This window comes from Octopus bimaculoides, chromosome 7, assembly GCF_046866305.1.
Source record: "Octopus bimaculoides isolate indiv1 chromosome 7, ASM4686630v1, whole genome shotgun sequence".
NCBI lineage: Eukaryota > Metazoa > Mollusca > Cephalopoda > Octopoda > Octopodidae > Octopus > Octopus bimaculoides.
This window is the reverse complement of record NC_142934.1, coordinates 31,236,622-31,261,536: the sequence shown is the minus strand read 5'-3', so window position 1 is coordinate 31,261,536 and position 24,915 is coordinate 31,236,622. Positions and strand designations below refer to the sequence as shown.

Below are 24,915 nucleotides of genomic sequence, written 5' to 3'. Positions count from 1 at the left end.
TGGCCGTTTTCGTGCGGGTGACATGTAAAAGCACCCACTACACTCTGAGTGGTTGGTGTTAGGAAGGGCTTCCAGCTGTAGAAACTCTGCCAAATTAGATTGGAGCCTGGTGTTGCCATCCGGTTTCACCAGTCCTCAGTCAAATCGTCCAACCCATGCTAGCATGGAAAGCGGACGTTAAACAATGATGATGATGTATATATATATATGTATGTATATATATATATCAGGGAGCTCCTACCTCTGCTGGTAACAAAGAGCCTCTTGCTCAGAGTGAAAGGTAGACTGTATGATGCATGTGTGCAAACAGCCGTACTACATGGTAGTGAAACATGGGCTGTGACTGCTGAGGACATGCGTTGGCTTGAAAGAAATGAAGCTAGTATGCTTTGCTGGATGTGTAATATCAGTGTGCATAATTGACAGACTAAGTGCCTTGAGAGAAGAGTTGGACTTAAGAAGCATCAGATGAGGTGTGCAAGCGAGACAACTTCACTGGTATGGTCATGTGTTGCATATGGATGAGGACAGCTGTGTGAAGAAGTGTCACACTGTAACAGTAGAAGGAACCCGTGGAAGATGTAGCCTCAGGAAGACCTGGGATGAGGTGGTGAAAACATGACCTTCGAACATTGGCCCTCACAAAGGCAATGACAAGCGACCGAGACCATTGGAGATATGCTGTGCTTGAGAAGACCCAGCAAGCCAAGTGGGATTGTAGCCTTGGCCGATGCCAGTGTCATAACCAGCCCATTTAAAAGTACCCTTCAATTGTTGGGCAATATGCTGTGCTTGAGAAAACCTGTTGAGTCAAGTGCCACCTGATTGGCACCTGTGCCGTTGCACTTAAAAAGCACCCACTACACTCTTAGGGTGGTTGGTGTTAGAAAGGGCATCCGGCTGTAGAAACCATGCCAGAACAGATTGGAGCCTGATGCAGCCTCCTCGCTTGCCAGTCCTCAGTCAAACTGTCCAACCCATGCCAGCATGGAAAGCAGAAGTTAAACGTCGACGATGGTGATGATGTGTGTATATTTAGTGTGTATATGTATGTATCTATCTATATATATGTGTGTGTGTGTGTGTAAATGTTTGTACATATATTACTATAGGCAAACAACATTTGCATATATCTGTATACAGGTAAATAAGAAGATTAGTTTTGTAACCTCGAACATTTTGGCTGTTTTTTTTTAATGCTATTGTGTATATATTTTGGTTCATGGTAGCATCACTAATTTTGTCGTCACTTAACATAAATATATATATGTGTGTGTGTGTGTGTGTGTGTATTTGTGTGTGTATGTGTATATATATATTTGTGTGTGTGTATGTGTATGTATATATATGTATGTGTGTATGTGTATATATATATATGTATGTATATTTGTGTGTGTGTGTGTATATATATATATATATATATATATAGGCATGGACAGGTGCAGGTATGTTTGAGTGGTTAAGAAGTTTGCTTTGGGTTCAGTTCCATTATATGGTACCTTGGGTGAGTGTTTTCTTCTAGCATGTAACTATTGGGCTGAAAGCCTCTTTTGACAGACAGTTTGAAGGCTGAGAAAAAATCTTGTGAGTGGCAGATAAAAAATGGTTTGTGTCCTCTTGTTTTGACATTGCGTGATAATTGTAAATAAATGTCATTGATTTCCAATATTCTGCAAAACATGCCTGGTCATCTGGGAATATTACTTTGCTTGGGAATAGGTGAAGGTTGGTGGCAGGAAGGGCATCTAGCTGTAAAATATCGACCTCAATAACCTTCGTGCCCCCATCCCATGCAAGCATGGAAAAGTAGACATTAAAATGATGATGATGATTTATTGATTGATCAACCTTGGAATACTCCCCAATTATATCACACCTGTCTGTAAAGCTTGACTGATCAATGAATTGATTGGTTCCACCACAATTGTCATACCTATGTGATGGGAATGTCAGTCAGTCTGCAGATGAACAGGACAAACAAGTTAATTTAGTTTTTATTGATTCATAAGAGTCATGAGACTGATTCTTTTGTATGATTTCCATAGCTTTAAGTAGATGTGAGGCATTTTCCTTCTGGACAGGATACTGATCTACTATAAGTAACTTTCCAATCAGGAGGTAAGGAACTCAACATTGCAAGTCAGTAATTTTCACACTGGTTCCAGTGTTACCACTAATTAGTGCAAGGAGTTATATCACTGCAGTGTTTCCTACTTATAGCCACATAGACTTAACTGAGGAGTTTTGTCACTTAAGTGCCACCCACTTATAACCACATAGACTCAGCCATTTAGAAGTTTAATCTCTTGGTCATGTGCACAACAAGGTGACAAGTTACAAACTTCTGATCTCTAAGGTAAGCTGTTTGTCTAGTAATGTATTTACTTAGCAGCCATGCTCTTACAGTGCTCAGAAAAGGGATTTAATAAATGGAAAAATAAACCTATCAATGACACTAATTTAGTAATTGTTCTTTATCCCAAACTGCAAATTCTAAAATATATTCTTTCAGGAAACTTAAATGGTTAGCAAACACACTCTTGAAATTAAGTGCCACTCTTTAGTAATTGTTAAATGGGGTTATATATATGTTGATGACTGCTCTACATTTTTAACCCTTCTATTCAACCATATTTCTGTTGAAATACACTACCTTTGTTTCAGTTAATTTTGAAATAATGAAGGTAAAAATAACTTTGTCATTTTTAAGCAGGTCTTTGGAACATGAATTAACATGAAATTTTGATGGAAGATTTTAGTTTATTTTATTACCCCATTTGAAAGGAAGAAAGACAAAGTTGATCTTCGTAGCATTTGAACTCAGAACAGAAATAACCAGAAGCATTTTGTCCAATGTGCTAACCATTTTGCCTGCTCACTGCCTTTTTCAATAATAATAATAATAATAACAATAATTTAATTTTGGCACAAGGCCAGCAAGTTTGGGGGAGGGGATAAGTTGATTACAATGACCCCAGTGTTTTTATTGATCCCGAAAGGTTGAAAGGTAAAGTCGACGAAGGCGGAATTTGGACTCAAAACATTAAGACAGACAAAATGCTGTCAAGCATTCTGTCCAGAATGCTAATGAAGCTACCATTTTGCTACCTAATAATAATAGTAATGATGATGATGATGATTTAGCACAAGGCCAACAGTTTTGAGGTTTGGAGAACAGTTGATGCCATTGATCCCAGTACTTGATTGGTACTTTATTTTATAAATCCTCAGTGAGTGAAAAGCAGAGTTGATGATGATGATGATGATAAGTGGAAAGAAACTTACAATTATAATCTTCCAGTAAGACAATTTAACAACTTGCATTTCCAGTTTCCATTTTAAACATTTCAGTTATGACACTAATTGTGTGTGTGTGTCTTGGTATATGAATGTATGCGTGCGTGTATGTCACATGCAAGTTGTTTGTGAAATGTTACAGGTTAAAAAGATACTTATTGTGATTTTGTCTTTCTATTCTGATGTTACTCAATAGACTAGTGTTGAAATGTGTGAATAGTATGTCTGCTGGTATAGAAATAAACAGAATCAAATTTAAAGTTGGAATAATGGCTATTCCTTTAACACACACACACGCACACCACATGTTTTGTAGGTTACTACCTTAGTGATGGGGAGGGAGTTGTAACTAAATAAACAAGTAGAATTAAAAATATAACTAAAAGCAAATGGAATTATTTCAGTCCCTGGTAGATGTGTCCTTGCATTTGGCACTACATGGAAATAGGAAACATTTGTAATCTCTGGTAGCGTTGTTCTTATTGTGGTTCTTAAAATTTCTATTCTTTTTTCTTGTTTCAATCATTGGACTGCAGCCATTTTGGGATTCAAGTTTGAGTGACTTAATCAATTGAATTGATCTTTGTGTTTACTTCCTTTTTTTAGGTCTGGTACTTATTCTATCAATCTCTTTTAATAAACTGCTAAGTCACAGGGATGTAAACAAACTAACACTTGTCAAGTAATGAGAAACAAACATAAAATGCACACACACACACACACACACACAAAAGCAAACAAACAATGAGGCTTCCACAGGGTTTCCATCTACCACATTCACTCACAAACTATCGGTCAACTTGGGTTATAGTGAAAGATACTTGTTCAAAATGTTGTACAGCGAGAGTGAACGAGAAACCATGTGGTTATGCTGAATCATTCACCTATGATTTATGACCACTTCCCCTACATCTGCACCTTTCAGAAACAGCATCCAAACATACACAACCTTACACAGATATTTCACCTATATTCTACCGTATTACCTCCCATCTTGTTTCTGTTTTTTAGAACTGTGGCTGTCATTTGTTAATAGCATCTAGTGATGCTAAATTGTTGTTAAATAATAGAAATTTGTGCTTCTTTGACCTGGGCAGGGCATATAGATGAATGTGCTTGTTCTTTAAGTTCAAGAACTAGGTGTAAATATAAATAGAGCTTGTATTATACACCTGTCTGCAACCTGAATTGTGAGCATCCTATATGCACACATCTGCACCTTTCACAAATAACACCCACATATACACAACCCTATGCAAATATTTCATCTATATTCCACCTTATTACCTCACTTCTTTTTTTTTTTTTAGAACTGTGACTATCATTTGTTGATAGTAACTGGTGACATATTAAATTGTTAAATAATAGAAATTTGTGCATCCTTGACCTGGGCAGGGTATATAGATGTATGTTAAATCCAAGGACAAGATGTGAATATAAGTGGAGCTAGTGTCTGCAATCTGGTGGCATGCTAAATGGGGAGATGAAACTTTATATTGTTTGTTGTAAGTGCAAACGTGACTGTGTGGTTAAGAAAGTCACTTCCTTATCAAATGTTTTATATATATATATATATATATATATATACACACATATATATACACACATATATATATATAGGCACAGGCATTCTTCCCAACCGCATGGTTCCAGGTTCAGTCCCACTGCATGGCACCTTGGACAAGGGTCTTCTACTATAACCTCAGACCAACCAAAGCCTTGTGAGTGGATTTGGTAGTTGAAAACTGAAAGAAGACCGTCAAATTGTGTGTCTTTGTTTCTGTGTTTGTCCCTCACGCTTGACAACTGGTGTTGGTGTGTTTAGCAGTTTGGCAAAAGAGACCAATAGTGCCAGGCTTAAAAGAATAAATAAGTACTGGGTTGATTAGTTCGACTAAAATTCCTCAAGGCAGTGCCCCAGCATGCCTAATGACTAATGACTGAAACTAGTAAAAGATAATAGAAGATAAATACACACAAACACACCTACACACTCCCCAAGAAAGCATATGCACTGCACATACAAACACCACTCCCCTCATCCATCTCTGTACTCAAGTACATTCCTATATCCTCTCTTCCTAACTCCTTCCCATAGAATTCCATTCCTATCTGGCCCTAAACTTTTTTTTCTTTCCTGCCATTTATCCTATTTTTGCCCATTTTTTTTTTCTCTGATGAAGGACAAGCATCTGAATTATCAAAACTTTTCCCCTTTTTTAAGTTTGAAACTAATACAACCTTTGTTAAAATTAGTTCGTCTTGTTTTGTCTTTTTTCTTTGCTCATTACCTGATATGTGTGTGTGTTACTGTCACAAGCATCACTGTTACACAAATGCTGTCCTTCATTTCCAATCTGACAATATGTCTTAATGTAGGGAAATATGATCTTAGTTGGAAACAGATGAGGGTTAGCAACAGGAAGGGTATCCAGCCATAGAAAATCTGCCTCAGAAATTCCGTCTAATGCAAGTGAGCACAGAAAAGTTGACATTAAAAGCCAAGATGACAATGTTTGTTTATTGACCTCTACATTTATACAGCTGGCACCTTTCACACACAACACACACATGCACCCACCCATCCTACCCAGGTATTTCACTTAACTTGCATCAAATCTCTTCCAATGGTTTTTTTTTTAGTTCTACATTTGTCTGTTGTTATCAACCAGTGACCTATATATTGATTCCATTTTATTCAGGCATTAGAAACTAAAAGCAAGTGTAACCCAAATAATCCAACCTGAACCATTCTACTACAGCTGTGAGCCAAGTAGAAATGGCTGTATTTATTGATATTTTTATATATTTGTAAACATTCTGTAATTTTCATTTAACCCCAGGCCTGCCATGATTGAGTAGACCTGTGGGCAAAGGCATTCCAATCATGACTATCACATTTTTTAATATCTACATCCTCATGTGTGTTCTTTTTTTTTAAAGATGGTTGAGTGTTTGATTTGAGAAAGATTCTGCTGCTTGTTATTTCTAGCAGCTTAACCACTATTCACAGCATATAGGTTCCCTTCTATACCAAGATGGCTGATTGGTGATCCACATTTGTACTCTACTTTTATTCCCTGTTGACATATCTCACTTCTTTTCTGTTTTATATGAAGCACAGGTAACGTGTGTGTGTGTGTGTGTGTGTGTGTGTGTGTGTGTGTGTGTGTGTGTGTGTGTGTGTGTGTATAATCTCAGGTAGCATTATATATATATATATATCAGCTATGTGTGATTATTGCCTGTAAGTTCAGAGATGGAAGAAAAGTAACATTACCAAGTTAACTTACTCTTATGTCCTCATATTTTTTTGTTTCCCTTTGCTTCACATATCCACTCCATGATAGATGACCCTCAAAAACATAAGTCAATGAGTGACCCTCTATGTGGGCATTCAACCTGCTTGAAATAAAAGCCAAATTGCCCTCAAATCACACTTGACCATCTTAAAAAAGGATACATTGGATAATATGAACCTGTCTCTTATGTATATAAGATAAAGACAGAATGGTTATGGTTGAAATATATCTTTGATCATAGATCTGCTCAATCAGGGTTGAACTGGGGCTAATCATCTTTGCTTAACGTATCCAATTTATAACCACTGTTTTCTCTGTTTTGTTTTTCAGGACATGAAAATGTTACTTGTGAGTTGTCGGTGTCTGAACGTACAGATCAGACTCAAGGGTGATGTCTTAGAAGAACAATATTCAGGTAAGTCTTGATCGTGTGTTTACCCAATCCTTACAGTTGTTGCCCACCTTCACTTCCACTCCCAATCTCTCACTCTCCCAAACTCTCTTGCAACTTCCTCCCACTCACTCTCTTGGTCCATCTGTCCCACTCACTGCTACCCACTTCATACCTTGAGGATTTAACTCCTCATCATCACTAGTTCTATCTCTCACTGTCTCTTTTTCTTGCTCTCTATCTCGTTCTGTTTTCAGTCCCACCTGATCTCCTGCCCACTATTTTTAAATGTAAATAGTCATGTTGCTCCTGTACAGCAAAGAAACCCATTCTGCTCTGGCCTGTTTTCCCAAACTTTCGCCCCTCATCTCCTAGCTGTTCTCTTGGAGCTTGTAGTCTTACATATTGCATGCTAACCTCACATGTTCTAATGACACAAAAACGCACCCAGTACATTCTGTAAAGTAGTTGGTGTGAGGAAGAGCATCCAGACTAAGAAATGATACCAAAGTAGACCTTAGAGCCCAGTGCAGTCCTTGGACTCATTAGGTCCTGTAAAAAACCATCCAACCCATGCTGCCATGGAATATGGACATTAAGTATTGATGCATGTATACAGTCATTGGCAAACTAGTTTAAAGGTGACAATCTGGCAGAATCGTTTGGGTATTTGTACATTTTGTGTACAAATACTGCCATGGTTTAACTTTACCTCTCATCCCTCTGATAAAACAAAGTATCAGTCTGGTACTGATGCTGAAATACTTGACTAACCTCTCTCTTCAAAATTACTGGCCTTATTCTGAAATTAGAAATAAGTAGTATTTATAACTGTATGCACTTGTGTGTGTGTGTGTGTGTGTGTGTGCGTATGCACGCACGTATAAAGTATTTAATTAACATTTTATTTGTTTGTATTGGGTCTCATTAAGTTTTAGTTATGTATACATTTAAAACTAGTTATCTTTTTGTGTCAGACCTTAATTGACTTTAAAGCTGTCTCTGTGTGTAAGTAATCTTGATTTCTGTGTGTATGTGCTTAATGAAAACAAAGGCAAATTACCTAACTCTAATTGAAGTCATATACATGCAACTGTATGAAGTCAATTAACTCTTAAACAGCAGGAAAGGGTTACATGAATGTGTGTTGCAGATGGGCAAAAAACAAAAAAAAACTTTTTCTTATGGGTCATTTTTATACTTATTTTCACTTTATAAATAAATACAAAAATTATGTGCCATAAAATACTCGCTTTCCTTTGCATCTAGTGTAAGCATAAACACATTTGTGATTCTAACATTGTTGCTGTCAAATGAAAGTAAAATAGAGAAAAATCAGTGGATTTTTTTCATCCAGAGTGGATATCATCAATTAATGTTTCAATTGAGAACAATAGACAATATCAATTGATGTTTCAAACTTTTTACAGCAGCCATCATCACTTGACACCTGAGCATGTACTTCATCAAATGCACCTTAGTGTAAGTGGTCCTTATTGATGGGAGAAATTAAGTTGCACATGGAAGATTCATGCAGTGAAGAAGTTTTTTATGATTTTCCTTCATCATCAGCTGTGGTAGATGATGATACTGATGCTCTCAGCAGCACAGAATAAAGTGATGCTGCAACTAACTCTAGATGAAAAAAGTCCACTGATTTTTCTCCATTTCTACCTTCATTTGACAGCAACAACGCTAGAATCTCAAAAGTGTTTATGCTTACATCAGATGCAAAGGAAAGTGAATATCTTATGACACATTTTTGTACTTATAAAGTGAAAATAAGTATAAAAATGACTCATATGAAGGAAAGATTCTATAGTTTTTTGCCCATTTGGCACACATTTTCATGCAACCTTTTCCTTCTTTAAGAGTTAATAGACTTCATACAGTTGTATGTATATGACTTCAATTAGAGTTAGGTAATTTGTCTTCGTTTTCATTAATAACACACACACACCTCCTAGACTTAACTAACTCTGTTAATCTCAAGTGTATATCTTAATCACCTTTGTTAGACTCACGTGTCTAACAAAGGCTCTGGTATGTGTTACCTTAATTAGAACCAGTTATGTCTGTCGTTTTAATTAAATCTGTGTGTGACCCTACCACAATTCTTAGTTGTATCAATCTCTCATTGTGTCATGTATCTGTAAACATATGTATTTTACTAATTTCTTGTTATTTAAGTGTGTTTCTCTCCTGTCATCTTTGATAGATTCTTGTGTCTTGTCTCCCTTACAATGAAAATAAGAAAATGATAGGCTTATGAAGAACTATATTTATGATAAGTGAGATAAACATGTGATCTAATGACAGGTGAACTGCAGTAGTTATATATATATATATATATATATATATATATATATATAAAATTGAGAAGTTTTAAAACTCATGAGTAAATGGTAACTGGAATAGCAGTATGGCAGTGATACTCCAAAGAAAACTTGGGATAAAGTATTTATGTTACTGAAAAGATTGTAGAGCTGGTGGGTTAATGATTGTTGGAGTAGAAGTTATCTATGACTGAGGTAGTTAGACACAACCTAAGAATTTTCTTATTTGCTGATTCTAAGAAGGCTCATGGCTATAATCCCTGTAAACTCTGTTGGAATGGAATCAGGAAATTTGACAGTTCAGCTTTTGTAGTACATATGGAGTATATATACTACTGAATATGGGTACTTAAAGTAAAAGTTACATAGAATAGTGTTTTGTATTATGTATTTGGTTGGTTGAGAAGCAATGAGGCTGTTGTGATAGAATGATAGTGAGAAAGAAAACAGAGTTTAATAATGAACCACTTCAGTCTAGTTTCTGCTTTTGTATGCTTATGATTTCTTTTGGTTTCTCCTAGTCTTAGTACATTACATTTGTGTTTTCTTCTCCTTTCTTTGTTATCTATAAATTCAGAAACCTTTCTGGTTAATTATATAATTTTCTTAGTTTTAGAGTATAGATTTTGTTTTAGTGTTGCTCTCCACCATTGTCCCTTATTGTACTACCATTTATCACTTCCACCTCACTGATCCATTCCTATTTCCCTTTATCCCTCCTCAACAAACTGAGATTCATCATTGATCCACCTATGTTCACCATTCACTGCATTCATCCCTATCCCCATCTCAAACCATCTCCATTCCTTTTTTATTCTCCAAAACTTACTCACCCAGTCACCCTTAATTCTCTGTCTCTACTTTCTCTTATACCCATCTTTATGTACCTTGAGGATATACCCTGACCCCTCATCTCCACCATACTTTCTCCCTTTCCAGCTTGGGTAGCCATGTATTTCCTCTACATGTTCCTATCCCTCTATCATACTTCAACCTCTCAGCATCTGCATAGAACCACCTCTCTCATTACTATACTGCCCACTATATCAAGGGTTCTCCTCTTTCAAAGTACATGGTATCTCACTAGTGCAGATGCAATGAAAAAAGTACCCAGTACACGCTGTAAGGTGGTTGGCATGAGGAAGGACACCTAGCTATAGAAACTATGCCAAAGCAGACACTGGAGCTCAGTGTGTTCTTCTGTCTTGTTAAATCCTGTTGAACCGTCCAACCCATGACAGTATAGAATATAGACTTCAAAGGATGATGGTGGTGGTGGTGGTGGTAGTAGTGGCGAGGATGGTGATAAAAATACATGAGTTGTGACTTTTTTCATTTGTCTTTAAAACCTGCTTTAATCCAGTTCTGTGAAGACCAAGTTCTGCAGGTTACATCAATATGTCTTGTGGGGGTAGAGAAAAAAAAAATAAAGTACTTTGCTCAAGGCCTTTTCACAATGATCAAGTAAGCATATGAGTTGTAGGATTATAATATGTTTTGTTACTAGTATTGCACTGTGCCCATAGCTAACATGATTTCTACTTACTGATCCTTGCCATCTTATTTATTCAAATAGTTATCATGTATATTTTGTTGTCTTTGCAAAAAAATGAAAAAAATATATCAAAGAACCATCATCTGGTAAAGCTATTAACAAAGTAACACCCATAAGAATGAACCAGATCAACATGTCAGACAACTATAATTATTTCTGAAGTAGTAATGTCTCCTGTCTCTTCATTGTGTCTTATTTGGTCACATGCTCTCTTGTTCACTCGTGTGATATATTTGCCATCTAATCCACATTTGTTTGCATACACTTTTGTAATCCTTGTTTTATTATCTGTAAAACCACATGCTTGAGATGATACTTGTCTAAATAGGCAGTTTTAAATTTTGACAAGGACTTCAAAGTTTCAGCTTGCTTTGCTTTTATCAGATAGTCTGATCTGACAAAAGCAAGCAAGCCAAACTCTGAAGTTACTGTCAATCTTTTCCTTGTAAAAATTTTATAAACATGTACTGTACTCTACAGGATTATTTGAGTAATTCTTCAGTTTAATGTGATGTTGTTTTTATATATAACTTGACATACAAATGTGTGTGTGTGTGTGTGTGTGTGTGTGCGTGTGTGCGTGTGTGCGTGTGTGTGTGTGCGCGCATGCATAGTAAGGAGCTGTTTTATGTTTAAAGTGGTCAGATCTGGCCTCTCACACCTATCTTACAATATCGTTCTGAAAATAAAAGATCGATCGTCAAAACAATATGAATGAATAAGCATTACATTCGATTGATTAATCTGAATGCTAAAGGGTTAAGTTAAGGATTAGATATACAAGATCTTCAAGTTTGTCTGTCTGAGAATAAATTCTTTCATCTTTGATGACATACATCCTGCATGGGGCAAACCATGTTTCCCTATGGAGAGGTCAGCTGTTTCACCAATGGAGAAGTTCTCCAAAGGCCTTTTTGTTACTAATCCACCACCCCACTGCACACACACAAACACAATTTAAAATTTGAAATTTTGAGTCTTCAAATAATTTTTTCTTGGTTGACTCTATTCAGTTATGTGGTTAGGGTGTTGAGTTCACAATCTTAATATAGGTTTGATTCACGGACTGGGTGAGGTGTTGTGTCCTTGAGCAAGCCACTTCATTTCACATTGCTATAGTCTACCCAGTTGTAAATTAGTACCAGCCAACTGCTGGTGCAGCTCTTTCTTCCTTCAGTTGTTACAACTGATGTAGATGCTCTCTGGTTGGTTTGTACAACCAAACAGAGGCTCTCCCATTAGCATCTCAACCATAGGATGTTAGGATGCATTCTTTTGTTTGGTGTATGTCACTGGCCCTTTCAAGGTATGATAATGCCAATGTAGAATTGCTGTTCTTGGAATTGTCATTGCCATTGATTTAACGTCCACTTTTCCATGCTTTCGTAGGTTGGTTGCAATTTGTTGAAACTGATTTTCTACAGCTGGGATGCCCTTCCTGTCACCAACCCTCACCTGGCTAGGCATGTTTTCATGGAAGATTGGGAATGAAGGTTACCACTTGTATAATGGTGATGCTCATTTACAATTATCATGCAATGTCAAGATTGGAGACAGAAACACATATGCACATAGTGTATATATGTGTATATGTGTGTGTTGATAATTGCTCATTCAGTAATAACCAATGTTCAAAGGATTCCTGTTTTAATGACTTGACTTGTTTACATGTTCTGTGAAGCAACTACTTTGAGAAGTTGACAATGATTTGATTTCTTATTTTTTTTAATATCTTTTATGTTTTCTAACATTTCGGATTATTTTGCAGATTATCCACAGGAGATATCATCTTCGAAATTTGAATGTCTTCCTGAAAGTGCATTAGAGGCACCCATTTCTCTGGTAAGTTTCTCCATTTGGCATCTGTATATGACACAGGCTTTCCTCTAGTTAACATCTACAGGGTGCAGTAGAAAAACCTCCCTCTCTTGTTTCTCTGCATTTTAGCTTGTGAAATTAGCTTCTTGTAGCTTATGTTTTACTAATTTTTCAGTTACCATCATCTTTAGACTGGTGCACACCATGCATTTTACTGTTCAAACATTTGTCAACATATAAAATGTTAACTGAAGCAATGCAGAATAAAATGCCAAACATACACAACTGAATGCTTACAGTAAGATTTGAATCTGTGATCAGTAAGTTGGTAGGTTCAACACCACATTCACTTTTCATTTTGTATCTCCTATGTTTAGTTGTAGTCAAATTATCTAGTGAGCTATGGACTCTCCCAGACTAAATCAGTCACCTGGCATTGCATGAATGATTGTGGAACACTGCCATTTAATGTTTAAGGAAATCTTTGATAGGTGGGGTGGGATATGTACTTAGAACTTCCTTATTGTGTGTGTTATTGACTCAAATGATCTGGGTCTGTAATCAAGACAGTAAAAGGTGTTTAGAAATAGATTTGGCTGTTGTAATAAGTCATGTGACTTAGGAAGTTACTGTGTTTACATTCTGCAGTGGGTCTTCACTTGCTTTTGAAGCTGATATCATAATTTGTTTAAAAAATAGCTACCAATGTACAAAACCCAATCCCACCCAATTTTCAATCTATTTTACCATGTTTATATTGATTGGTGGATAATGTTTGAAAATTTAGGCATTGAATACTGTTCAAAACATTTGTTTCTACATATCCCTGGGACAATTAAACTTATATAAACTCTGTTGCATGTGGCTCATGTCAGATAACTGAATCAAGTAATAACATATATCTTGCTTGCATGACACAATGTATGTCTGTATGAATGGATGTGTAATTTTTCAGTATTTTTCCAGTCTTTAGATTTTTTTTTAACAAAGGCTAACTAGTCAACTTGAACAAACCAAAACTGTCATGTTTTTTTCTCTTTTTTTTCTTTCTCTCTTTCACTGTTTGTCATGGTCTTGTTCTGACTTTGTTCTGTCCTTGATAGAGCAAGTTTCAAATAACATTTGTTTTTTCAATACAACATGGATATTGTTACTGCTTTAGTAGAAATTCATTGTAAAATTTTACTCTGGCAATTTCTCAGTTTTATCATTATGTGACCTTTTAAAGACTGAATATATTCATTGCCAGTCCTTCCTCTACAGCAGGCTATAAATGAACAAGCTTAGCATTGCTGAAATGACATTGTCATGACATTTAAGATGCTATAACAGCACGTCAGATAGTGCAGCATAATTCTCAACATGACAGGAGTATGGCAGGACAAAAAGCTAGGATTGTGCAGATTGAATCTAGTTGTCCAACTTATTGCCCACAAACCATAAGCTTGTTTGAATCAAGACTGACCTCAGAATATACAACATTGACCTTTTTTGGCACTTTCTTGTCTTTCAATTTCTTCTCCCTTTGCCAATTTGTTACCTTGAAACTCTTAGTCTGTGAGTATTTGATAGCAACGTACCATATCTTTCAAAAATGATTTAAGATATCATAAACATAATTTAATGGGTGTGAAGTTATGGTGCAAGACGACTGACCTTGTCATCATATATTAGATTGATGATGATGATGATGAGCAACTTGGGTGGTGTTGGTAGTTATGTAATATTTTATACCAGACATTGTATGTATGTGTGTTCCTGTGTGTGTATATGTGTGTGTATAATGACATAGTTATCAGTTGTATCATGGCAATGAGTAATATAGTTTCTGTAGAGTCTGAACACTACTGCTTTGTTCTTCTTGAGTTCCTCAGAGGAAGTTTGGAAATGATTTACCACATGATAAAAATGACAAGTTAAAATAAAGAAGTAAACATTTTTGCAACAAAATACTATGTGTGTATACATTCATAAGTACATACAACTATATAAGTGCATGTTGGCTGTATGGACAGTGTTTGTACATATGTGTTGGGAAGAGGTAAAAGTTTGGATAGGTAAAAGTTCAACAGTTTGAGATATATATATTGTGAAGGTGCATGTCTCAGTGGTTAAAGCGTTGGGCTGACAGTCATGAAGTAGTGAGTTCAATTTCCAGACTGGGCTATGTGTTGTATTCTTGAGCAAGACACTTTATTTCACATTGCCCAGTTCACTCAGCTGTAGAAATTAGTTGCGATGTCACTGGTGCCAAGCTGCCTTTCCTTTGGATAATATCAGTGGCATGGAGAAGGGAGACTGATATGCATGGGTGACTTCTGGTCTTCCATAAACAACCTTGCCTGGACTTGTATGTTGAAGCGAAACTTTCTAGGTGCAATCCCATGGTCATTCATGACTGAATGGGGTCTTTACCATTTACTCTTTATATATATATATATATATACATACATACCTAATTAGGAATAGTTAACCTAGTTGAGATGCAGTTTGGTTTTGTACCAGGGAAAAGCACTACTGGTACTTGGTTTTTGCTGACATGGAGAATAGGGTACCCTGCTCCCTTATCTGGTGGCCAATGCAGAAGCTGGGGATAGATTAGTGGTTGATGAGAGCTGTGTAAGCCTTGTACATGGATGCTATCAGTAAGGTGAAAGCTGGCAATGAGTATAACAATGAATTTAGGGTATAGGTAGGAGTTCACCAACAATCAGTTCTTAGCCCCTTCTTGTTTATCAGCCTGCCAGGCAATAACAGAGAGATTTAAGACAGGCTGCTCTTGGGAGCTCCTCCCTCTACACTGATGACCTTGTTACTTCTGCCAAGGAAAGAGGTTATGTTTTCATCGGTGTTGGTTTGTCCGTCTGTCTGTCTGTATGCAAAATAACTCAAAAAGTTGTGAATAGTATTTCACAAAACTTGCAGAAAACGTTGGTAATAACACAAGAAACAGATGATGAAATTTTGGTAGTGATCTGGGAATTTTTATGGATTCTTGAAGGATTTTTCATTTGTTATATTTACTTTACATGAAGTATTACAATGTTACGTTCTTTGATTATCTCCCTTGAAAACACGTTCATCATTTCCATGTAACCTATGGTGGCGTTGCTGTTTCCAAAGTTTATTTTCGTTTCTTTATTAGTAATTTTACTCACGTATCTATCTTAAAATGAACTGCTTGGTGGAGGTCTGCGGTAGATGATGTGACAAACCTTGACTATTGGGATCGACTCTAAAAACTCAGGCTTTGCTCTCTCCACTACCACTGTGAGCTCTGTGCCTTCTGTATGATGTGGAAAATATTCCATCAACATTGCCCATCTTTAAAATTCGTCCGAGGCTTGGCCCCCGTGCCATCCATCCACTACAGAAATGTTCGTGTCGTATCACAACACTATGACAGAACTATTTCACCTCAATTGGTCCTGCTCTCTTCAACGTTGTACCAGTCACACATAAAGGAGGAAAGTGACTTTATGGCATTCAAACAATCCATAGATGATTACCTCCAACAAATACCAGATAAACCACCCACACCCAGATATGTCTCTGAAAACAATAACCCTCTGCTTGAATGGGCTACGGTTCCCCAGAGCTGACTGTGTATCTCTTCCAGGTGGTGCTATTAAATTAGACATGGCCTGAGTCAACTTCGGCTGAAACTTATCTAAGTAATCTAATCCATGCTGTAACCTTTTAATCAAAGCATGACAACATGGGTAGAGGCTGATATCTTAACATTTCTGATGGTCATAAGTATAAAAAATATAATTTAAGATTTATATAGAACTACATTCAGAGTATGTCTATAAGCTATTGTGTTTAGACCTGGTTTCTACCCTCAAACTGTTCCATTTTGTAGATGCATTTTTTTTATAAAGAACTCTGAAATTGGAAAAATCAAAAATCTGCAACAATTTCGGTCCCATGAGTATCGGATAATGGATTATTAACAATGTAAAGAAACTGATTGTGGTGATTGTAGTTTTGACGGTGATTGTGGTGAAAACAGAGACAGTGTTGATGATGACGATGGTCGAGATAAGTATGGGAGGAGGATAAAATAGTATTCGTGGTTATAATGGCGACAGGAGCTGTGTGATGTGAGGTGGAAATGAGCTGCTTGGTGGAAGTCTGCACTCTCTGAGTGCTTTTCTAGTTCTTAATTGAATCACTACCAGAGTTAGAGAAGAAATTTCAGGTGTGGAAGCAAGGTCTAGAATCAAAAGGTCTTAGAATTTATTTAGCTTGGACCAAAGTCCTAGTAAGTAGGAAAACAAACATATTAATCCCTTCAGGGAGATGGACCTGTTCTATATATAGAAAGGGTGTCGGTAGAAATTTTTGATGGTGTACCCAGTGAAGCTATGGATACATAATCAGTGCAATGTTATAACAGGAAGGTTGACAGAAAATACTCTGTGTGTGACAGGGGTGCAAGTACAATAAATACTAAGAATGTACATAAAATACCCTTCCTCAGATGTCCAGGAGGATCCTTAGAAGTAGGAGATAGCTTTAGTACCTAGTCAACAAAGTTAGCAATGGAGGAGGATGCTCTGAAAGTGTAGTTGCTAGAATAAGAAAGGACAAAGTTCAGAGTTTCCACTTTTGTTGGTAACAAAGGGTCTCTGTCTCAGAGTGAAACAAAAATTATATGATACCTGTGTATGAACAGCTATGCTACATGGCTGTGACTACAGAGGACATGCAAAAGCTTGAAAGAAATGAGTACAAATTGTCTTCTGCCAGAGTTGGGAGTTGAACAATATGTGTGAATGAAATTTGTTAAATGGAAATTGTGCAGAAGCTTGTATCTATGTATACCATCATCAGCCCCTCCTGTTTGTTTTCACTGTCCTGTTTGTGTTACCTATTTTGACTCTCTGCAAAATCCCAAATTTTATTTAATTTGCTTTGCGGGAGCAACTGTTGTATCAAAAACATATATTGTTGTTAAATGCTTGAAATATGAGACTAGAAAAACAGCCAACAATTAATGAAAGGTCGTTCTTTATGTTGTTTGTTTTGTTTTCCATTTGTGTCTTTCATTATTCGAAAGAATAGTTCATGTTCCATGTACTCGTGCTTCGTACTTTTTTGTTGTACATATTTCATGATGTCCTGTGCTCACATATGCATATATATATACATACACATACACATATACGTATGCATATATATGCATATATATATATATATATATATATATATATATATATATATATATATATATATATATATATATATATATATATATACATACATACATATATATATTTATAGGCATGACTGTATTGTTAAGAGGCTTCTTTCCCAACCATGTGATCTTGAGTTGAGTCTCTTTACTCTCCACATTGGGCAAGTGTTTTCTATAGCTACGGGCCGAGCAATGCCTTGCGAGTGGATTTGGTAGGCAGAAACCAAAAGAAGACCGCCATGTGGGTGTGGGTGTGGGTGCGTGTGCGTGCGTGTGCGTGCGTGTGTGTGTGTGTGTGTAAATGTTATAGACATCAACAAGAAAACTGATAAATTGTATGAAACAGACTCTCTCTTATTACCCTTGTAATTAGTAATGTAATGGAATCAAGTGATTGGCCTGTTAAAAATTCACAACTAAATTTACTATTGTTGTTTTGCTATTGGTCACACAATAAGATGTGAAATAGATAAACATATAGAAAATGACTGATAACCTAGATACTTGGAAAAGATTGAACTAGTGTCACTTAATTATCAGCAGTTTGATCTAGTTTAGTAACCTAGTGAACTTGACATTTGTCTAATATTTAGTTAAATATTGCTCCAGAACTAATAGGATGCCTCTAAATGGTTATTCAATCTGCTAGAAATAGCAGTTAAATTTCTCTCAACTTACACCCTGCTCCTCTTCATCCTCATTTAACAACCATGTTCTAAGCTGGTATGGGTCGAACAGTTTGATAGCATCTAACAGGTCCAAGGACTGCATTGTCTACAATAGCATGGTTTCTATGGCTGGATGTCCTTCCTAATGCTTTACAGTGTGTAATGGGTGCTTTTTTTCATGCCATCATGCGTAAGGTCATCATGCAGCTCTCAGAACTATGAACCCAAAGAGGGACAGTTTTATGCTAGGACATGAAGTGTTAAAGTATAAGAAGGGGCTAAACAAATTTCTAAACAACAGCAACAACAACCACCAATATTTAATCTATTACTACCACTTATGTTGCTGCAACATTATCAAATCCACAAACTAAACCACTAACAAGCACTAATACCATCCTTCCTTAATTCTACTGCAGAGATGAAATTAAGCTGAGTAGATAATATATTGAACCACCTGGCCATGAGTTTAAATGTTGCTTCTGTCATTTTGTTGTGTTTCTGTTACAATTTAGCTGCAGTTCAATCCTGCTTGGATAGACCTATGGAATTTAGCTGCTATTTTTAGCAAATTGAACACCAGATAGAGGTTCCTTCATTAGTTCAGTTTCCTGCTGCTGATGGTGGTGGTAGTGATGGTGGCTGTTGTTTATCTCATGTCAGTCCAGATCAAAACGTAACTATAGTCAAAAGTTAACTCCACAACAACAATGCTGTATGCACTCTAAATGAACATTTACAAGTCCAATGTAATCCGTTTTATACTTACAACACTAGCATTTTGTTTATTTTATCACTTATCTTTGTTATCTGTTCTCATCTTCTGTATTTAACTGTTGATCTCTGTTTAAAATCTCTCCTTATTTACGTCACTTTTGCATATGTTGTTCTATTTAAGCTTCATCACTGTCTCCACCACCTTCTACCTGTCTAACCTCTTTCTTTCTTCCTTTTTCCTTCTTTGCAGAGCCATTCGTTCTTTGTGCAGAAAAAAGTTGTGAAGGAATGGACGGTATACCACTGTCGGAATTGTGACATCACTACCCATGCTGTCTCTGATCAGCAGACTGGGGACAACCGCAAGTTTTTCATTGGTAAAAATATGGAGGTCAGTCTTTACGCTATTATGCATTTTAGCAGTGTAGAAGATATAGAGTAAGGGTCTGTGGTTGGAGTTTGGGTTATGTTGTTATCATGGTCCATCATAACATCCATGTAATGAATGCTGCTGCACCTCCTCCTCCTCCTCCTCCTGCTACTACTACTACCACTACTACTTACCACTGCCTATTCAAGCTGTGAACCTTGTAATTGATGAGTGAAAGCAGAAGACATGCTGTATGCTTACAAATGGCACTTTCCAAGAGCACTTTTCAATATGGCAGAAATGGTAGGTCCTGAATGATGCCTACTTTTCTGTACTGGAAAATGTAAAATAAGGTGTAACCTATTTTATTGAATTGGTTGTTAGCCAATTATTGGAGATGATTGATGCATCTTACAATGTCTTCATATTCTGGTATTAAAAAACATAAACACTGTTTTTACTATTTTTGAAGGATTTAATTGCCTGAAGAAGACTTAAGACATAATTGCAAGGAATTTTATACAAGTGAATCCAAAGACTCAATCTTTGGTGATGCAGCAGTACTAATGATATTAATAATTGTTTCTAATTTAGGTACAAAGCCTAAGAATTGTGGGAAAGAGCTAGTCAGTTAAACCTTTGATACCAACCTGCCTGAGACTACTCTTGGTTCTATGGTACAAACTTACTTATTTAAAGTGGTTTAAATTAAAACCTTCCATATAGCATGTTCATCAGATGTTTATGTTCCAAACACCAGCTTAATAATGACAATGTTATTTTATGAAATGTTCCATACTTTCAAAATTAATTGAAAGAAAGGCAGTGTATTCCTACAGAAATAAATTAATAAAAGGATTAAATCAGACCCCAGAATTTGATGGTACTTTACTCTGTCAATCTTTGAAAGGCAAAAATTGATGTTGGTAAAATTGAACTTTGAATGCAAAGAGCTAGAGCAAATGTCTCAAGACATTTTGTGGATGCTTTAATGGTTCTGCCAATCTTGATTTCTTTTATTGTTTTTCTCTTCTTTTTCTGTAAATACCGATAATAATTTCATAAAGCCCAGATATTTGGAAGGAGAGTCTTTTAAAATCAGCCCTTATACTTGAGTTGTGCATATTTTATTAAACTCTGAAGAATGGAAAGCAGAGTTGACCGGATTTAAATTCATAAATTAAAGCAAAATAGCCAATAACAGGGCATTTTGTCCATCATTTTGCTATTTACCAATAATAATAATAATAATAATAATAATAATAATAATGATAATATTAATATCAATATTAATATTTTACATCAGCACAAGGCAGGTAGATATACATTTAGCAGGTAGGTTACATTCTGTTAGGAGGATTAAAAGAACAGTTGAACATGATAGAATTTGAACTCAGAATATAAAACACTGTAACTAAATGCTTCTCTACTAATTACGCAAACTCTGTGGATCTTAATCCTCTAAAGGAAAGTTCTGAAATCCTTTACAAAAAAAAAGTTCTGGGTCAGTCTTGATTATATTTACCTCTCTCTGTATCTGCCTGTCTCTCTCCATCATCACTTAATGTCTCTTCTTTATTCCAGCGTGATCCTACAGCTTTGGAATGTTTAAGGCGGTCAACTACTTTCTCTCCAGCTTTCCAGATAATACTCAATACAACAGTTCCCTTTTCTGGCAGCATGCCTGGTAGGTAGACATGGTTTTCTTCACTTTTTGGTCTTAATAAAAAAATAAATAAAAACATCACATTGAACTTGACACAGTTCAGCATATTAATGGTGAGAGTATGGATGACCAAGAGATTAGGGGTTTGTATCTTGAGGAGATGCATTTTTCGTCTTCTTAATACTTTAGAATCGGGAGATGAACATGGGCCCTGTGAACTTCAAGGGTCTGTTAAACAAAATTGTAATTATATTCTGTAGAAATATAACGTGTATGAAAGTACAATGTATATAAATACGCACAACTACCCACTTCCTCTGCCCAATTTTTCAAGACATCCCCATCACCCACTGTCTCTCTCTGTTCTACTGCTGTAATTAAATGTTAACAAAACTGTATATTTCAGTTTTTCCCATATACTACTTACTCCTCTTACGATTCAATCATTCTTAATGCTAGTGTTTGTGCCATGAAAAAGTACGCAGTACATGCTGAAGAGTGGCTTGGCATTGGGAAGGGAATCCAACTATAGAAACCATGGCAAAGCAGACATTGGAGCTTGATGCAGTCTGCAACTCTGTTACAATCCTATCAAACCATTCAACCCATGCCATCATAGAATGATGATGATAAGTTGAAGGTACTGGACTATAGATCACATGATCATAAGTTCAAAAGTAACTACACACACTGTGTCCTTGAACCAGATATTTAAGATATTGCTCCATTTGGTTTAACAGCTTCTACTCCTACTTCAGAGTTGTGGTTAGTGGTAGGAAAAGCATCCTGTGGCAAACGTTATGGCCTCAACAAGAAGTGTAGAAAAATGGATATTAACTAGTATTATTATTTACTTTAACAAACCTAGAAAGATAAAAGGCCAAAATGACCCAAGAAAGATTTGAACTCAGTATGATGCAGTACCAAACAAGTTATATTGTAAAACATCCAACAACATTTTAAGATCTCATCTGACTTCAGTTCCCGCCTTAAATCGTACATACAGAAAAATATATTTTATTGTTGGATTTGATTCCAGAAAAGGAAAAAAAAAATATCTAGAAGATCCTGGTGTTTGGAATGATGAATTGTAACAACAAGCCAGATGTTGTGTATTACTTGAGGGAAAGTTATGTGTTATATATTTGGTGTCATATCTTAGTTTGTTTAATTCATTTTCATAAATACAGACACCTCCTAATTCTAAAATAGATGTTAAGGATGACAATGTTGATGGTGATGAACCCCAAATCTTTCTGAATGTGACATGCAAATTTCTTGAATAAAAACGTCATTATTATAATTTATTGTTTCATGCTGGTATGGCTTGGACAGTTTAACCGGATTTGATGAGTTTCAAGACTACATTGTACTCCCTATGTGTGGGCTACTTGCCCTTCCTAACACTAACTACTTTACAGTATGTACTGGATGCTTTTTTTCATAGCACCAGCATTAATGAGGTCACCATGTAACCTGCAAAAATATGATCCTCTTTGACTGAGTGGTGTTTCAGTAGAGAGAGGAGCAGCTTTATGCACAGAAGTGAGGGAGGCGGAGTGGGGGGTAAATTGTGAGAAAAGGGACCAGAACAGAACAGGTTTCTTGCAGTCAAGAAACTACAAGGTTACTCACATTATTGAGGAGAGGGTGGGAGTAATTAGAGTGGAGCTAGAAAGGAAGATAAAAATAGTGGTGATAAGTTGTCAGAGTGGACTCTCAAGTTACTAGCTGAGTTGAAGTGAATGGGGACAGGAGAACAGGAAGTGTGGGTGGTTAGAGGTTGCAAGAATGCATAGGAAAGTGTGGGATAGGGAGTGGATGAGGGGATGAAACAAAATTAGGTAAAAAGTCTAAATAGTAATGGTGGTGTGATGAGAAATACTCACCAAATACTGCCCTCCCCAATACATAAATATACTAGAAATATAAATATCCCTTTACAATATCTTGTAAGAATTCATGTTTGTGTATAACTCTAATTCTCACATAATGAGTGGTATGCCTAAATATAAATACTCCTAGCAATTTTAAAAAATAGGTGGAAATTGAAATAAAGGGTTGGCTAAATGCCTTGTGATATTTGTCCCATTTCTCTGCTCTCTGAGTTCAAATCCTTCTGAGATCAACTATGCCTTTTATCCTTTCAAGGTCAATAAGAAAAACATGTACCAGCCCAGGGTTGTGGATGGGTGGAATTGTTACAGTGTTGGATGAGATGTGTATTGATATATGTTTTGGCTCCGTTTTCAGAGTTCAAATTCCACTTGTGTGTTGATGTTTAGGCTAATCATCTCACCACAGGAACACTCTGTCCCAATATGCAGTTGACTAGTGAGGACAGGTATGTCTGCAAGCACACCAGTCCCCCACTGGGCCAGTTGCATAGATAAGCTTGCAACAACTGAATGGGAAGGGAAATAGTTATATGTTCCCATCACACTACTAGCTCCTTAACTTCATTTGTTAAAATATGCCTGTCATTCCCATCAATCATCATTGTCTTCATCATCATCAGTCATCAGTCTTGCTCTGTCCTGTTGAAAACCACATACTAACCTATTGTTTCTCTTCCAACTTTCTTCTCTGCAGCTCCTCAGTATTTTGAATCTCTCCAGAACCATCTGGCTGCCCTACAGACTCAAATGGATAATTATTTGATTGAAGAAGAAAGTGAAATGGAAGAACGGATCAGGTGAGTAGCTTCCTTCATTTGCAAGATCATTGCTATGTCCTGTGATAAGGAGACACTAACACATATGCACGCGCGCGTGCACACACACACACACACACACACATCTTTGGCCACTTTAAACTATTCTAAATTTCTACTAATTGCCAGCTTATAAGTGGATGTTTCGTATTGTTTTTTTACAGATGAAACATTGACCCTGTTTTAGTCATTTCCATACCTAATTGTTATATTTTGTAGTAGGGGTTCTGAATGAGAGGGGAAGATGTAAGATGACCACCACAAATGGCCGTGCAAAAGTTTTCAACCATCTCACATGAACCAATCAAGATACAGTGTTTTAAAACAGAAAAATGTCTATAAGGAAAATTTATTACATAATATGTTCATTTCAAGAAGTAACTGTACATTGGTAATATTTCATGTGGCTTCCCTTAGCTTGAATAATTGCTTCAATGTGCCTGTGAAGAGATCTGTACAAATATTTATCCTTTTCATAGGTATGAGATGCCATTCTCTGTGGCTGAGCTCCCAGAACTCTTCAAGATGGCATGGATTCTTCTGACGGACTATTCTCTTTAGTTCTGTCCACATTTACTTGATGATATAGATGTTTTTGATCTAGTCTGGATTCTTTGCCAACAAATTTGATTGCAAATAATTCAAATTTGATGGCAAAGTATCCAAACTAGATTGAAAATATCTATATTTAAGTCAGGGCTCTGAGCTGGCCAATCTTTCAATACGGTAACACCTTCATCAGCCAGACTATGTTGTGTTTCATGCGATCTGTGACATGGAGCTCCGTCATGCTGAAAAATCTCACTTTCATCCAAGTCTGGTATTAAATTGTCCTTCAGCAACAGGATGTATTTGGCACTATTCAACATGAATAGTTTT

General features: G+C 36.4%; 1 protein-coding gene across 2 annotated transcripts in view; it reads left to right on the top strand.

The window, feature by feature from the left end:
- The window catches only part of LOC106873180 (uncharacterized), a 98,570-nt gene that overhangs the window by 60,545 nt on the left and 13,110 nt on the right, over positions 1-24,915 (top strand). For both annotated transcript variants that reach the window (XM_052969588.2, XM_089355105.1), the window contains exons 2-6: positions 6,930-7,014; positions 12,650-12,723; positions 19,538-19,678; positions 21,242-21,344; positions 23,916-24,018. In XM_052969588.2, the coding sequence (XP_052825548.1) occupies positions 6,933-7,014; positions 12,650-12,723; positions 19,538-19,678; positions 21,242-21,344; positions 23,916-24,018 (503 nt within the window). In that variant the 5' untranslated portion in view covers positions 6,930-6,932. The remainder of the gene's footprint in view (positions 1-6,929; positions 7,015-12,649; positions 12,724-19,537; positions 19,679-21,241; positions 21,345-23,915; positions 24,019-24,915) is intronic.